This window comes from Chrysochloris asiatica, unplaced genomic scaffold (genome assembly GCF_000296735.1).
Source record: "Chrysochloris asiatica unplaced genomic scaffold, ChrAsi1.0 scaffold00005, whole genome shotgun sequence".
In the NCBI taxonomy this organism is placed as follows: Eukaryota; Metazoa; Chordata; class Mammalia; order Afrosoricida; family Chrysochloridae; genus Chrysochloris; species Chrysochloris asiatica.
Window position 1 is genome coordinate 41733953 of NW_006408523.1, and position 18253 is coordinate 41752205.

An 18253-nucleotide genomic window follows, 5' to 3' on the forward strand; every position below is an offset into this window, starting at 1 on the left:
ACCCTGTACAGGGTTGCTATGAGTCGGAACCGACTCCACAGGACATAACCACAACAATCCATTCATTGCTTTTACTTTATTCTTTACTCTTCATAGTTTTTAAATAAATTTTTCTTCTGCTACCATGTTTGTTTTTTCTTTATGTTGGTTGCATCACAATTTATTCATCAGAAGTTCTCTATATTAAGTGCATTGTGTTGGTGTGGTGTGTATTTTCCTGGACAGTGACTTTTCTTGGAGTGTGTTGAGGGTAAGTTGTGATGTATCGTTAGCAGAAGTGAGTCTCTGATGAAAAGTTGGAGAGCTTCCAGATGACTGGAGAGAATTCAGAGAAAGTCACAGAATCCATTTTGTTTCGGCAGATTGTGTTATAAGGAGAAAGAGAATATGGAAGTACAAGTCTGTAATTCCATAGAATTCAAAGCAAATTTATCCTAAAAATATGAACATAGACTGTATTTCTGGTGTATACTTAGATTAACATTTGTTTCAGCTACTCAGTGCCTTATACAAAAAAAAAAAAAGAATTTTCATTTGTATACCTAGTTAGAAACATCTGATTTATTCAAGAGATAGTCTTAAAATCTTATCTTAATATGACTAATGGAAAATCAGAAGACACACTGATTATAAGCATCAGTATTTTACATGTATTTTATGCTTAGAAATAGATAGGTATAATGGAGATACAGGCTTTGGAGCTAGGCCTCAATTGTAGTTTGTCATTCACTAGAACTGTATGTTGTTGTTGTTAAGTGCCATCGAGTCAATTCTGACCCATAGCGACCCTGTACAGGGTTTCCAAGGAGCAACTGGTGAGCTTGAACCACCAACCTTGCAGTTCAAATGACTTTGCAATCTGACACATTAGCCCACAGCGCCACACCAGGACTATATGGCAGTATATAAATTATTTATTATTGTTGTTAAGTGCTGTCTAGACTGTCCCAACCCATAGCGACCCAGTAGAGGGTCAATTAATTGTACTCCATTTCACAGATGGCTTAACAATACCTAAGATTGTTGTATTGATTAAAGAAAACAACAGTACTTTTCAGAACTTACTTCACTTTATTCTCATAAGAATGTTGTGTGGTATATACAATTATTGCTGTTTTATAGATGGCGGAGCTAAGACTTAATAGGTCCAGTGTCCAGTAGTATACAACTAGTTAATAGTAGAACACGGATCCCTGCCTAAGTCTCTTAACTGCCCAGAAGCATTTATATGCTGTGTGCTTTTTAGATCTTCACAGTAGTTAGCATGGAGCAAGTACTTAGTTCATTGCAACTGCTATTGCTCCTGTTTTTATTTTAGTGATCTTTTTTAGTGTACTTACTATGTTGACAAGGAGCTTTGGTAGCGTAATAGTTATGAATCGGGCTACTAATCTCATGGTCAGCAGTTTGAAACTACCAGCTGTTCCGCAGGAGAAAAATGAGGTTTTCTGCTCCCGTAAAGATTTGCAGCCTCGGAAGCCCTCTACAGGGTTGCTGTGAGTCAGAACTGACTCCACAGCACATAACAACAACAACAACTATATTGATGACTTCTGTGATATGCCTAACTGTGAGATTATAAAAAATACAGATTAAAATAAAAAATAAAATTTAGAGATCTTTAGATACTGAATCCTCTTTTCCATATGTGTGTACTCAAATATGAATATGTAACATATTGTTATTAGATGACATTGAATTGGTTCCAACTTATGCATAAGAGGATGAAACACTTCTCAGACCTTCACCATCCTCTCAGCACATTGCTGCTTCCACTGTGTCAGTCCATCTCATTGCGAGTCTTCCTCTTTCTCACCGACCCGCCATTTTACCGAGCATGAGAGATGTCCTTCTCCAGGGACTGGTTCCTCCTGACAACACGTCTGAAGTATGAGGGACAAAGTATTGTCATCCTGGCTTCTAAGGAGCATTCTGGTGGCACTTCTTCCAAGACAGATTTGTTTATTGTTCTGGCAGTCCACAGTATTTTCAGTATTCTTCTCCAACACTATAGTTCATGTGTCTCAGTTCTTTCTAGGTCTTCCATATTCGTTGTGCAACTTTCATATGCCTATGAGATGAATAAAAATACCATGACTTGGGTCAGGTGCACTTTAATCCTCAAACTGACATCTTTGCTTTTGAATATTTTAAAAAGTTCTTTTGCAGAAGATTTACCTAATGCAGTAAGTCTTTCAATTTCTTGACTGCTGCTTCCATGAGTATTGACTGTGGATCCAAGCAAAAGGAATTCTGACCACTTAAGTCTTTTCAATCATGATGCTGTTTATTGGTCCAGTTGTAAGGATTTTTGTTTTCCCTACATTGAGGTGCAATCCATACTGAAGTTGTAGTCTTTCATCTTCATCAGTATTTTAAGGCCTTTTCACTTCCAGCAAGTAAGGTGGTATCATCTGCATATTGCACACTGTTAGTGAGTCTTCTTCAGTCCTGATGCCATGTTCTTCTTCATATAATCCAGCTTCTCAGATTATTTATTCAGCATATAGATTAAGTATGGTGAAAGGATACAACCCCGGGTACATACCTTTCCTGATTTTAAACCATTGAATATCCTCTTGTGCTCAAACAACTGCTTCTTGGTCTGTGTACAGGTTCCTCATGAGCACATTGTGGAATGCCCATTCTTTACAGTGTTATCCATAGTTGGTCATAATTCACACAGTCAAAAGCCCATGCGTAGTCAATAAAAGCACAGGTAAACACCTTCCTGGTGTTCTCTGCTTTGAGTCATGATACACAGCAGTGATATAGCTTGTACCGCATTCTCTACTGAATCTGACTTGAATTTCTGACTGTTCCTTCAATAAGTTGTTGGAACTGTTTTTTAATTACCTTCAGCAAAATTTTAATTGCATGTGATATTATTGATATTGTATGATGACTTTTGAATTCTGTTGGGGCACATGTTTTTGTAATATGCATAAATATGGATCTCTTTCAATTAGTTGGCTAACTAGTTGTTGTTCATATTTCTTGGTATAGATGAATGAGTGCCTCCAGTGCTGCGTCAGTTTGTTGAAAGGTTTCAATTTGTATTCCATCAATTCCTAGAGCTTTGTTTTTTGCCAGTACTTTCAGTGCAACTTGGACTTTGTCCTTATTGGTTCTTGATCAAATGCTACCTCTCAAAATGGTTGAACTTTTTGGTATTGCTTCCATCTTCTTTTGATGTTTTCAGCATCATTCAGTGTGCCCGAAGAATCCTTCAGTATTGCAACCTTAGGGTTGGAGTTTTTCTTCAATTATTTCAGCTTGAGAAGTGCTAAGCATGTTTTTTTCCCATTTGGTTTTCTAAATTCAGGTTTTTGCACATATCATTATAATATTTGACTTTGTTTTCTGGAGCTGCCTGTTGAAATGGTCTATTCAGCTCTTTTTCTCATTTCCATTTACTCTAGGTTCTCTGTGCTGAAAAACAAGTCTTAGGGTCTCTTCTGACTTCCATTTTTACCTTTTTTACTGACCTTTTTCTTTCTACATAATGTTTTTTATATAATCCCACAACTCTGGTAGTCTTCTGTCATTAGTGTCTACTGCCGCAAATCTGTTTTTGCAAAGGTCTCAAAATTCAGGTGGGATATATTGAAGGTTACCTTTTGACTATTGTGGATTTTTAAATTTCTTTCAACTTCAGTATGAATTTGCATATGAACAATTTATGGTCTGTTCCACAGTTGGCCCCTGACCTTATTTTGGTTAATGATACTGTGTTTCTCCACTGTTCTCTTTTCACAGATGTAGTCAATTTGATTCCCGTATATTCTGTTTGTGAGGTTCATGTGTGTAAGCACATATTTTGTTGCTGAAAAAGGTATTTGCAATGAATGAGTTGTTCCTCTTAAAAAAATTCTATTATGCGATCTTCAGCAACATTTCTATCACCAAAACTCTGTTTTCCAACTACTCATCCTTCCTCATTGTTTCCAACCACCAGTAATTTTCAGTGTATCTTGATTGCATGTTTGTTCAATTTCAGACTGAAGAAGTTGGCAAAGTTCTTCAGTTTCATAATTATTGGCTTTAGTGTTTGGTGCCTAAATTTGAATAATAGTGGTATTAACTGGTCTTCCTTGTAGACATATGACCATTAACATAGACAACATTGTACTTCAAGAAAGATCTTGAAATGGTCATTTTCAGAATGAATGGGACACCATTCCTCTTCAGTTTGAAGTTCCCTGCATAGTAATCCATATGATTGCCTGATTGAAAATGGCCAATACCAGTCCATTTCAGTTCACTAATGCTTAGGATATCTTTATATGTTTCATTTCACTTTTGACTGTTTCCAATATTCCTTCTTACTTTGTACCTTCCATGTTCTGATAGCTAATGGATGTTTGCTGCTATTTCTCCTTATTTTGAGTTGTGTCCCACCTGACTTGTTTTTCCTACAAATCTGAGATTAGGTCTTATTGTTGCCCATTAACTCATTGCTGAATATTGAGTTTGAGCAGAAATCTTTTTGAAAATCATTCAAAAATTTTTGGCTACTCATTAGGTACCTTTTTCTTTGATGAAGCTTATAAATGCCTTTATTATTGGAGTTGCACTTGTTTTTATTTGCACCAACAGCAAATACCAGATATACATTCACATATACCTACATATTATATATGTATATATACACACACACACACACATATGGTATAAAACCATATGAGGAGATTTTTAAAAGTTAATGAAATTTTCCATGACTGTTTTGAAACTCCCTCACACATACGTATATAGTTCTGCTACAACTGTTGGTAATGATCAACATCCTTATCCCTGTTTTTAAAATTGTAATAGCAATATTTTCACCATTATAGCATTTGAGAAATGATTTTATAGAGTTACAGGTTACTTAGATGAAACTTGAATAAAATGTTTCTAGTATAATTTTGACCTCTAAACTAATAGCTAGTATTCTTTCATTCTATTATTTTGTTCAGTAGACCACTAAGCTATTAAAAAAACTTTTTTTTTTCTCCTCGGATGCTATCTCTCTATTGTGGGATTTGTGCCTGTATTTAATCTTTGAATCAAGGGTATGAAATGAAGTTCAAAGGTAAATGTTTAGAATTAGTATCCATGTGTTTATATAAAATTAAATGATACTTATAATGATTTGTTGAGTCTGGAAAAATCATGAACACAATTTGATTTTTATGTTAACTCAGAGGTAAAGATGTAACTTTCTTTCCATCTAGCATTTACTTAAATAAATTTTGGAAGACATTGTTATGTGTAGACCATGTATTATATTTGACCATTCTATTGTGTTTCCAAATCGAAGAGTCTTTGAACTAAGATTATATTTCATTTTAGGTGGCGTGAAATGATTGTGACTGTCTTTAGCCATCCATTCTTCCAGATTTAATTTGTCAAACCCACATTAGATAATTTAGCAGAAGAGGATTCATATTCTTTTTCTTTAATAATATACAGCAAACCTCTCACTAATTCATTATTTGTGGTAATTCAGATGCAGTATTTGTGATCTTTTTTCAGTAAAAATTCAACATAATTTCTTCCTCTGTGAATTTTCAGGGTCATACTTATAAGGGGAAACCTGTCTAAAATCACTAGCTTTTCAAACCAAGGGCTCAAGAAATGAAGGATTCCTTCAACGTGCCTTCAACCTCTGGGTCCAGCAGTTAATGCTTGTATGTTAAAGGACTTTTATGTTTATGGTTAATTTTTATGTAATATAGGCCTGTTTTGAATTTTAATATAGGTAACCACATCTTGTTTATTGTAGTGATTAGTTAATCGGTAATCTCTACTGCTTGAAGGTAATAAAACCGAATTTTACTTAAATGTTCTATGATTCAGACTTTTCAGCAAGTCACATGGGCAATCAATGTTATTCCGAATTAGTGAGGTTTTACTCTATAGTTATAAAGATTTTAAACCTTTTCAAAATTGTGATAGTCATTTAGTTACAGAAAGGAAAATCATAATTTAGCTCATTTTTGTCTTAACTAGATATTACTGAAACTTAGAAAATAATGATTAAAAGAAACTTACAGTGAACATGAGATAAACTGAGATTATTTTGTTTAACTTGCATTTGAAAATGGCAGTGAAACTACAGAATAAAAAGTGTGTCTGTAGAGTCACAGTTCTCTGCATACACACTTCCTGTTTAAAGTTGAAATATCACAATAGAATGATGCAGACTAGTTGACCTTTTGAAATTCTTTCCAAATTTACATTTATTCTGTGTAAGGAATCTAAACTTTGATGATGATGTTGTTAACTGTTTGTCCAGTTGGTTCCAACTCACAGCGACCCTGTATAGGGTTTCAGAGGAGCAGCTGGTGGGTTTGAACTGCCTACTCTCTGGTTTTCGGTCTAGTATATAGAGGCCATATTTAAATATTTAAATGATGTATAGTTTTAGGTCAGGAAAAGTAAATTACTTCCCTTACTTACACATTGCAACTAAAATTTTTGTGTTTTGGCACATGGCTTTTGATGGTTTGTTTAGAATGCCAAAGTGAAATGTAGAAATCAGGAGCAGAAAGTAGGCCTAGAGTAAGGCTAATGGAAATTCTACAAAGAAGGAAGGAGGAAAGAAGGAAGTGACAAAAGTTTGGTCCAGGGTCGTTAGTGGTGGAAGACAGGAAGAAGACTACAAAGCATATGGCTGAGAGACAAAGTAGAACAGGAAAGGTAAATGAGAGCAGATCATTTTACTGCTGTGTAGTGAATACAACTATTTGGTCTTTATAAATATTCTTAAAGTGATTGAGTTTAGGAACACTGGTTGACAGTGTTAACTTCTCTAATACCTGTTTGGAAAATCTTAGTCACTGAGTCAACTAGGTGTTTTTCAAGAATGGCTAGTACTAACAATATCACTAAATTTAAAGTAATTGTTTAATGACTTTGCATGCAGTTATTTTTATGCAAACTTAAGTTTCCCCATATAAACTATTACATTAAAAATTTTGTTATTTCTTTCAGTTAACGATCGATCCATTATATTACATAACTGATTAGCTTAATATGTTTTATCCTTAACCAGATCTTATCTCTGTTTTTATTGATTTAGTGGTATTTGCAAACAGAAATATACAGTATATCTTTTCAAAATTACTTCCTTGCAGGTAGATTCTTGATCTATCACTTCTAACAGCTGCAGATTTTTCTTGCTTGTCCCTTTTAACATTTTTCTTTTGTTCTTCCATAGTAAACTGATTTTAAATTTTATCCTAAAGATGAATAATGGCTTAATTACAAATTGTAATACTTGCAGATGGAAGTGGAGAAAGAGGAGAAAAGGATGCAAGCAAAATCACAACCTATCCTCCAGGCTCTGTGCGATTTGACTGTGAGCTCCGTGCAGTACAAGTCAGCTGTGGATTTCACCATTCAGGTAGCAGCTGGAACTTTAGGGTATAACTGCAGTTTTACAATTGTGGTAAATAACTTAATTGTTTAGCTTTAATGAATGTAGTCTGTTAACTGTGTGTTAAATGCGATCATGTGGCTATAGCTCCTGAATCTGTAAAAGCTTTGTATGTATTACACAGTTGGCTTCTGAGGAGTAGGTACTTGTTCAGAGATCCAACTTGTAATTCTGTATTCTGAGAGACTTACTTTAAAATGGCTTTTTAAAATTAAATCATGACATTACTAAAGATTAAGTAATTCCTAAAATCCTTTTCAGCTGCACAATTATGATTTTTTATGACAGTTACATATTGAAGTATGGCATCACAGAAATTCTTTTATTAAAATGCAGAAAATTTTTAGTGAATTATTGACATTTGGGTTACCTAACTTACGCTGTACTATTTAACCTTTATAAGAATGAAAATCCCTTTTAGTTTGGTACTTAAGATATTTCCTGATTTGATAAAACATTGATAGGTATTAAAGTTCTGACATTTCATTGATGTTCAGCATAATTGTTAGGACAAAACCCTCTAAATAATGAGAGAAACTAGCTGGTGCATGTTGCTCACTGTTAAGATTTCATATTTGATCTGAATATTCTATATGACATATTATTTAATCAATTTTATACTAGTTTCAAACTTATATTAAAATCTGCATTTTATGCCATAACTAAAATATTTACTTCACTAAATATAAATGCATGCTTGTTTTTAATGGTTCTTTAAATTTTAAGTAGTGAAAATAAGACTTCTCCAGTATAATTGCAGTAGAAATATAAAATGCATGAATGAAAACAATAAAGCCATGTGTTTTGGTTTCAGTGGTTTTGATGGAAAATGGAGATGTCTATGCATTCGGCTATGGGCAGCATGGGCAGCTAGGGCAGGGAGATGTCAACTCCAGGTATGCTCACGTTTCCTTTGAAGGGAGTTTGTGTGTGTGTTTTCCCTTCTTTTCAGTTTCTCTCTTTGTTCCTTCTCTTTTTTCTAGAATAGAATTAGTTTGTGAAGTATGTTCCATAGGTTACTGGTGGTTCCTGATTTTGTGACTAAGGGCTTTCCTAAGGATAGATGGAAAAAGAGTAGTTGGTGGCATTTGATGGAGTTACCTTGATGGCACCTGGCTTATTGGTTTATAAATAAAACCTCCAAAATCTCTCCAAAAAACTGTTGTCAACTTGATGCCAAAAGAATGAAGAACTAATTAGTATAGAAAGTACTAGGCAGCCCCCAGTATTTATTCTCCATACTGCATTTGGTAGGAGAGATTTAGTTGAAGTCACAACCATGCAGATAAAACCTTTATATACCAGCCTGCTTTGCAGGAAGGAAGTACTTTGTGTACTAAAGTGATATGTGAAACTTTGGAATCATGCTGATAAAGAAAGAGGCATATTACTCCATTTCTCTTTTGCCTGTCCCTGTTTGCTGGCCAGACTACATACCTGGTGGAAGGAATTGCAGAAGGCATCATAGACATCATATGTTGGAGATTATGTATTGAGAATGCTAGAGCTGGGAGGTAACAATAGCCTGGGTTGTTGACACTGTTGAACTACTACATCCAGTAAGAGTGTGCAGTCAATCTCTCTAGTTTAAGTCCCCTTTACTATTATAGCAGCTGGTTCTATCCTACTTAACATAGTCAAGGTGCTACTAGTCAAAAGTTACAGAAAATCCATCTTTATTAGTGTGGGTCCTCTTACGAGGAGACACAAAAGCTCAAATTAGATGTGCAAATGATTTATTGGGGGAAACTCCTGAGAAGGGTAAAGGGAAAAGGAACGGAATAATGCAGGTCTAAGTCCTGTGAAAGGAAGGAAGGAGTAGGAAGAGTCTCTAGATTACTCTGAGAGTTTCTGAGAGAGCAGTTCTAGGAATTTCAACTAGATTGATGGGGTTTCCACAAGCCAATGTTGCTCTTGAAAAAGTCCTGCAGGTGCTCAGTCACAGACTCGTAGATCCAAAGGGACAGCATCTGGGGCTGCCAGCCAGTCATTCTCCCTACAGTGATTGTCTTCAGGGAGAGCTAAGTGACAGCATGCCTCTGACTGCCCCACCGTTGTAACCAGGTAAGTCTGGGAAGATGGAGGGCATCTTCAGGCCAGATTTGACTCAGCAACTCAATTTGCCACAGAAACCCAGTTTCTTTTTGGTTCGCCATTCTATCTTATTTCCCCTGTAATCACAAGGTGTTGTCAGAATTAACTGGACTATATGGTTTCTCATTCACAGTGCAGTTTAGAAGAAAGAGAGATTTTCTTCCCTTCATCATTACAATTCAGGAGTTTTACTCTGTTTTGTATATATCTCTGTTACTATGACATGGATGGATGGAGCTATGTTATTTGATGAAGACCAATGATTCATAACCCTAGCTGCACATTAGAACCACATGGGGACTTTTTAAACTGCCATATTCATACTCTCCACCTAGGATTTTTAAGAGTCGTGTGTGTTGGAGACTGAGGGTAGAGTGCATATATCAGGTTGTTTTTTTTCAAAGATCTGAAGAGGATACTATACGTCCAGGATTGAGAACCATTGTCTATCCCTACAGCTCTGGCAAGGTTAGCAGCATTTGCACTGCTTACAAACTGGAGATGAAGTAGAATGTCCATCGCTACTCTGATGAATTTTATTGTGAGAAGAGACAATTGAGGCATTGAGTTGATCTTTTCATTAAAAACTTGAGTACAGCATACAGTTCACAGCAGCTTGTAAAACAGTCTACAGTCTTCATATAACACAGTTGGATATGGCATAATATTAGTTACTTTGAGGCTGGACAGTTACTATCAGAGGTATAAGAAGCCAACAGCTATTTTCATGACAGAAGTGAGATCACTCATGTGCAGAAGCTGAATCAGGTCTTTCGTTTGTGGGTAGAAGAACCTGGCAACTTTTTGTTCTGTTCCATGAGAAAGAAGAAAAGTTGTTGTTTGTTTTGTTTTGTTTTGTTTTACCATTTTGTGTAGTCATCACACATCATCATTTAGCTGGTGGTAATTTTGTAAGTTGGAAATCCTGAGTGTCATCCATGGTGCAGCAGATCAGAATTGGCACATGGGTCTCAGGCCCTGGAAAACAGAGGTTTTGACTGAGTGGCAGAAAGGTTGTGAAAATCATGACTGTAATCAAATCAGAGCCGTCACGTAGTGCTGTCTTTACAGTACACGCTGAAGAGAGAGCAGCATGTGCTATATTCAAGATCCTGCTCGGCTATATGCAAGTATATGGCTACTGAAGGGGATGGTACTCGTGTGAGCTTTTAAAAGGAAAAGGATGCTGAAAACATGGCTTTGTGGTACCGATTATACCAGTAGGCACCATTTTTTCAATTTCAACTGCTTTCCTAAGGTGACAATATGACAGCATTATACAGGGATACCTCAGTTTTTTGTGCTTCACAGATACTGCGTTTTTTACAAGTTGAGATTTGTGGCAACCCTGTGTTGCGCAAGTCTGTCAACACCAATTTTCCAACAGCGGGTGCTCACTTCATGTCTCTGTATCACATTTTGGTAACTCTCACAATACTTCAGATTCTCTCACAGTGTTATTGCACACTTAAGAGACTATGGTTTAGTATAAACATAACTAACATATGCAATGAGAAACCAAAAAGAATTATGTGACTTTCTGGCTTTATTCACTGAACTGAACTTGAAATACCCTTGAGAATAATTGTATTCAGAATTTTGAAGCGTTTGAATTCATTATCCTAATGGATTCAAAAGAATATTTTGAAGATTAAAATATTCTTAAAATAGAACTGTGGTGGCATTTACTTTCATTGGCCTGAGTTGTTCTTTTACAGCATGTAAAGTTCCACACCGGTTCTATTTATTGAGAAGTAACTAGAAGGTTGATTACATGTAGTGTTGCTAGAATTCACTGGATAACTCAGTGTAATAGTATCTACCCTGTATGTCTAGTAAAGGAATCTTTGCAGGGCATGAACAGTTAAGCACTGACTACTAGTGGAAACATTGGTTCTAACCTCATGACCTTCACCCCCAAGAGGTGCCTTAGAAGAGAGGCCTGGTGATCTTGCTTCTGAAAGGTCAAACATGGAAACCCTTTGGAGTAGCTCTACTCTGCACACATGAGTCAAAACCAACTCAACAGCAATCAAACAACAATAAATGTCTGTTGTTATTGCTAAGTGCCGTGGAGTCAGTTCTGACTCATTAGCGACCATGTATGGGGTCTCTGAGGAGCGGCTTGTGTATTTGAACTGCCAACCTTGCAGTTAGCAGTCCAGTGCTAATCATACAGCACCACACCAGGACACCAGGAAATGTTTAGTACCATAAATAAAACTCAAAACCTTTTCTGTCTTAAGCACTCTAGTTGTTTAGGTCTTTTGGGGGCTGAGAAGGCAGACATTGATAACTATTATTAATTCGGAAAAGAAGTAGTCACTTATATGCAAGACTAATCTCAGGAGAAACAGTGTTCCTATAGCATACATATTAACTATAACAAAGCAAAACATTTATAAACATGTAATTGAAATAAGAGTTGAAGGGTAGTTTTGAAAAGTTTCTGGTAATTAGGTGTTATTAAATGGAATGCATTGTATGTTAAGTACCTTCCAGTCAGTCTGACTCGTAGTGACTCTGTACAAGGCTTTCTGCTCATCTTTCTTTTGAAGAGCAGCTAATGAGCTCAAACTGCCGAACTTGTCTGAAGTGCAGTACTTATCCTACATACCCATCATGCACACTATTGATTATATGCTTCTGGTGGTGGTTGTGTGCCGTGGAGTTGGTTCCCACTAATAGCGACCCTGTACAGGGTTTCCGAGGCTGTAAATCTTTACAGGAGCAGAAAACCTCATCTTTCTCCTGTGGAACTACTGATAATTTTGAACTGCTGACCTTGAGGTTACCAGCCTTACTTGTAGCCACTACACTACCAGAGTTCCTTATTATTGTATTGTTGTTGTTGTTGTAAAGTGTTGTTAAGTGTCAAGTTGATTCCGATCCATAGTGACTCTGTATAGGGTTTCCGAGGAGCGGCTGGTGAGCTTGAACTACTGACCTTGCAGTTCAAAGCAGTTTTACAGTCCAGGACACTAACCCACAGAGCACACATTAATACTATGTATTACAGATATGGTAATATACCCGATGATGAGGACATTAAATGATTATTAGTATTCTCCTTATATAATGTGTAATCTTACCAAAATGGTTAAGTTCAGTTACTAGTTAAGGTCTTTGTTCAGTCATCTGGTAATTTATGGGCAGAAATTCTCTACTGGTATATACTTATGAACTATTTAAGACCCTTTTAGAATTTGATGGAAGATTCCAGTCCCTCCACTTCCCAAAGAAAGGTAGACATGGACATACACACCTCATTACAAACCTTGGGTTCAGAGATCTCTCAAAGCACCTGTTGGGCTGCCTTGCTGTCCTTTGGATTTAGATAAAAATCCCTGATCTAATTACCTGTTCTCTTCCTCACCAGATCTTTTCTTTAATCTTTAAACTCAGACTCCCCCTACTTGCCCATTTCCCTCTTTATTCTCAACACACACCCTCCATTCTCATCACAAAATAAAAAACAATAGATGGAAAGCCCTGGTAGAATATGTCCCCCTTCTTGAAACTGTCTTATTCAGTGACTTTCTGGATATGGATTTGAGAATCATTGTACCACCCTCTCCTCACTTTTCAGTATTGTTAGGTTCCAAAGACCAAGTTGCTCTGTGAGAATTGGCATTATGTGAAAATGGAGGACGGTTATATCATTGTTGGTGTTGTTATGAAGTGCTGTCGAGTCGGTTCTGAACCATATCGACCCTGTATAGGGTTTCTGAGGAGAAGCTGGTGAGCTTTAACCATTGACCTTGCAGTTCAAACGGCTTTGCAGTCTGGTGCATTAACCCACAGCACCACACCAGGTTATATCATTACATAGCTCCAAATGACATTATTACATAACTTCTAAACACTGAGAACCTTGACCCAGCCAAGGCGATGCATAACCTTACCTATCAAAGCCAGTGTTACTCTCACCTCTTACTTCAGTATTTGTTACTGCCAAATGTATGTAATTAATGCTAACTAGTAGGCTAGATTTTGTTACTGTACTCATAAATTCAAAAGATTAATGAGATCATTGATAATTGAGGAGGTGGTGGTGGTGATTATGTGCTGTGGAGTCGGTTCCGACTCAATAGCGACCCTGTACAGGGTTTCCAAGGCTGTACATCTTTATGGGAGCAGAAAGCCTCATCTCCTGCAGAACAGCTGGTAGTTTTGAACTGCCGGCCTTGAGGTTAGCAGTCCGATTACATAACCACTACGCTACCAGAGCTCCTTTAGAGACAGTTAGAATGAAACAAAATTGGTGAGAGAGCCTGGGGGCGGGGGAGAGCATCTTTTTGTAGTTTTGAAGTTTTAGGCCTGTTTAGTTTACTCCGTCTTTAAACAAGCAAAAAACTGTTTACATGATATAATTTAATTTTACAATTAAAAAATATAAGTATGATGATTACCTCAAAAGCAGAGTTTCCTATGATAAGTGGACTATTTCTAAAGTTATTATTATTGGCAGATAGTAATCTAAAGTGATCTAATGACAGATAATGCTTAATAAGAATGGTTAATAAAAGTAAGGAAGGATAGTGAGCTGTCATTATGACAACCGGTAACATTTCTTAAGTGTTGACTGTGTGCCAGGCACTGGACTGTAGGAACTCTGTGGGATCGATGTTATTTATCATTGCCTTCCATATTCTGGAGGAGACCAGAGAAACAAAAAAGATGAGTAGCTTGTTCAGAGTCATGGCCACATTGCTAAGGTCTGGAACCAGGCTTCACTCCAGCTGGCCAGGTTCTATAAGCTGAACTTTACTTAGCCACTGCACTAATGTCTCTCATGATACTCATTAAATACGGTGGTAGAATATAAAATTATAGCTTAGTGATAAAAGTTAGAAAAGGGGCTCATAGGATTAATTATTTCATCTAGTCACAGGATTAAGTTCCTGTTAAAATACCACATGATTTTTATTTCATCCAATAAATATTTGAGATATTCCTAATGTGTCACTCATTACAAGGTGTACTATGTTTTCTTTTATAATAAAGGTAGCACTGTTCTTTCAGGAAAATTAAAAATCATGTGCTCATGATTAGAGTAGGAGATTAAGAAAATCCTATTAATAATCCCTTCAAAATCAGCAATTAATGTCTTTTCATTCTTGGATACCCAAGGCCTTGAATAGAGAAAAAGCTCTAGTAGCTAAGTGTTTGTTGAATACTGTCATTAGTGCCTTTTATCTTTCTTCTTCCTGATTGTATTGTTTATGTACTGAGTTTTCATTTCAGTTGGTTCTTTGAAGAAATTGACTGATTTTTTTTTTGTTTTAACCCTAGGGGATGCCCCACTCTTGTTCCAGCCTTGCCAGGTCCTAGCACTCAAGTTACTGCAGGCAGCAATCACACAGCAGTCCTTCTAATGGATGGACAGGTCTTCACGTTTGGAAGTTTTTCTGTAAGAATTTTTTAAACAATAATATTACAATGTACCATTACCTTATAATTAATCTATGCTAGCTATTTTTTTCTGGTTCCAGTACAATTTGTATAATTATTGGATATGAATAGTTTCTGCCTCCACTTCCAACAAACAAATCCCAAATGACATCACTTTGAATTTTCTTCTCTAAATCAGCATTAGAATGTATTGATTTTAACTGTTGTGTTAGAGTTAATTCGAAATTGAAGCCTCTTCAGCACTGATTAAAGATAATCCTGACATTTGAAAAGTTTATTCCTTACCTACCCTCTAAAGGTTCATTTTTACAAAAGCATATAGAAGTGTTTCTACTATAAAGCTTTCTAAAAGTCTAGTATACTAATAGATTTGTTTAATATTATGGTTTCCCTTTTCCTCTGTGTCTTACTCTGTTCTCGTATCTTTCTGCTATCTATCCGTTGTTCTTTTCCAAGTCTTGTAGAGAGTGTGGCAATGGCCTGCATGTGTGCATTCTGGCTCCCAACAACATCAGTACCTTTGTTTCTCATTCAGTCATTCTTAAAATAGCAGAACTTTTGGCATTATTATTGTTCTGTGCTTCCGAGTTGGTACCGACTCTTCTTGTCCAAAGTAGAACTGTTGCCCCATAGGTTTCCGAGGCTGAGATCTTTACAAGAACTAGGTGTTTTCTCTTGAAGAGCTACTGGTGGTTTGCAGCCAAGTGCTTATACATTGTACCACCAGGGCTCCTTGCTTTGTCCATACCACAACAAAAACAAACTCATTAAAAACACTTGACAGTTTATTACTTTTTGTACCTTCTCTTCTTCCCACCTTTTTCAAGACCAAAGAGGTATTGACAAGTATTATGTTCATAAAGCACTTGGATTAATTTTTTTTCTCTTTTCAGTGATTTATGTTATTTCTTTGGAATGGATTTGGCTTAAACTTAGTTTTAGTTTAAGGATCCCCACCCCTACCCTGCATCCTTTGATTTAATTTTTTGTAAATGTAGAAACACTAACGTGTTTTCAAAAATTTAACTCTACAAACATGGTATACTCTGCTACTGTATCTTTGGTTTCCTCACTTCCCTGCCTCCTTTCACCCACAGCTTGTATATAACAACTACTATTGTTTTCCAGTTTATCTTTCCTTCCTGTGTTTCTTGTAAAGATATGGATAAAAGATACACACTGTGCCATACATATGTGTACAGATCATGTATACATGCTACATATGATATTTCAAATCTGTATGTGTATTTGGAGTCCTGGTGTGGCACTGTAGGATAAACACTGGGCTTATAACTGCAAGGTCAGTGGTTCAAACCCACCAGCCACTCCTCGGAAACCCCATACAGTGTCGCTATGAGTCAGAACCAACTAGACAATACTTAACAGCAACATATGTGACTGTGCATGTACACACACACACGAAGAAACTTCAAAACATTTGTAGGAAAATTAAATTAGATGATAAAAAACAAATTTTATTTCTCAGCTAAGCTCCATCAAGGTCAAGACACTTGAAATCGATCACTTTTGAAATTCCCAGTTGATGGTCCTGGGAATTTAACCATGTCAGTGCAGTATTTACATTATTAACTGAAGAAAAATGGGTGTCCTTTAAAGATTTTTAAAAATAGAGAACAAAAAAAGAATCAAAGGAGGAGCCAAGTCATACATGTAAAGTAGCTGCCTAAGAATTTCTCACTGAAACTTGCAAAACTGCACTTGATGAGAAGGACGATCAGTAGCGTTGTTAAGGTGGAGAAGCGGTCTGGTGGTGAAGCTTTCCTGGACATTGGCTAGTTTCCTCAAAACCCTCTCCTCAGAATGCAGATGGGTTCCTTATTTGGCCCTCAAAATCATCAACAGACAAAACGCCTTGAGCATCCAAAAAAAAATGTTGCTCTTACTAAACTGGTCTGCTTTTACATTGACTGACAGACCATTTCCACTTCTTGGCAGCCATGGCTTTGATTGTGCTTTGTCTTCAGGATAGAACCGGAAAAGTCGTGTTTCATCACCTATTACAATTCTTCCAAGAAATGCTTTAAGATCTAAAGGATTTAAATTTCCCACTGAAAGCTCTGCTCTTGTCTGCAGCTGTTCTGGGCACAGTAGTTTTGCATTGACCCATCAAACAGAAAGTTTGTTCAACTTAATTTTTCAGTCAGAACTGTGTAAGTTGTACCAGTTGAGATGTTCCGTGTGTTGACTGTTGTTTCTGCTGTTAATCGTTGGTCCTTTTCAATTAGGGCATGAACAAGATTATTTTTTTCTTCATAATTAATGCCAGTGGTCTGCCACTGTGGGCTTCATCTTTCATATCATCTCTTACCTTCTTAAAATGCCTTCTCCCTTAGGGCATTTTCCCGAAGACTTCTCATAAAGCATTGGTCAGTTCCCCATTCTCCCATCCAGCTTCACCGTAAATTTGATGTTTGTTCTTGCTTGCTTTAATTTTAACAGGATTCATGTTGCTCTGAGAGGGACTCTTTTCAAACTGATGTTTTGTCCTTCTTAGTGCCTCACATTACATCCTGTTCAGACATATATAACAAGTTAATACAAGCTTATTTTGGTGCAAAAAAAAAAAAATTAATATCCATGCTTTTTTCCCCATAGTATATATTTTCCATGAACTTTTTGAAGACATATATATGCCACACACACACACATGTTGTTGTTGTTATGTGTCACTGTTAGTGCTCTTATATAGTATTTCCATGGAGCAGCTGATAGATTTAAACTGCTGACCTTGCAGTTAGCAGTCCAGTGTTTATCCTACAGCACCACACCAGGACTCTACACACATAACATATGTATGATTATTTCACCCTCCTTCTTTTTCAAAATGTAGCATACTGTATATGCTCTTTTGCACTTTGCTGTTTTCACTTTAATATAGTGGCTAGAAATCACTCCCTATCAGTTCATAGAAATCTTCCTTTTTATCTTTGCTTTTTTACATCAGCATAATATTTCATAGTATAAGTAATTTACTGTATTTTACTCTATGAGTAAAGAAGCTCTGGGGGCACTGTAGGTTAAACACTTGACTGCAAACCACAAGGTTGGCAATTAAAGTCCTTGGGAGAAAGATGAAGCTTTCTGCTCCCATAAGGATTTTTTTTTTTTTTTAAGGCTTTTATTGAGGTTAGAGTGAACGAATGTAGGGCAGATCATCAGTTTTACATTCAACAAATCATATACCTTATTTCATTACAATGATTATAATCCCCTCCATGTCCCATTAGTAACAGTATTTCTCTCTATTCACTTTAGTTCTTTTTTAAAAAAATTTTTAAACACTTAGGCATATATAATAAT

General features: G+C 36.4%; 1 protein-coding gene across 1 annotated transcript in view; it reads left to right on the forward strand.

Annotated features, from left to right (window-relative positions):
- MYCBP2 (MYC binding protein 2, E3 ubiquitin protein ligase) overlaps positions 1-18253 on the forward strand; it is a 365677-nt gene that overhangs the window by 134767 nt on the left and 212657 nt on the right. The window contains exons 19-21 of the mRNA XM_006832026.1: positions 7271-7390; positions 8238-8319; positions 14813-14930. Of these exons, the coding sequence (XP_006832089.1) occupies positions 7271-7390; positions 8238-8319; positions 14813-14930 (320 nt within the window). The remainder of the gene's footprint in view (positions 1-7270; positions 7391-8237; positions 8320-14812; positions 14931-18253) is intronic.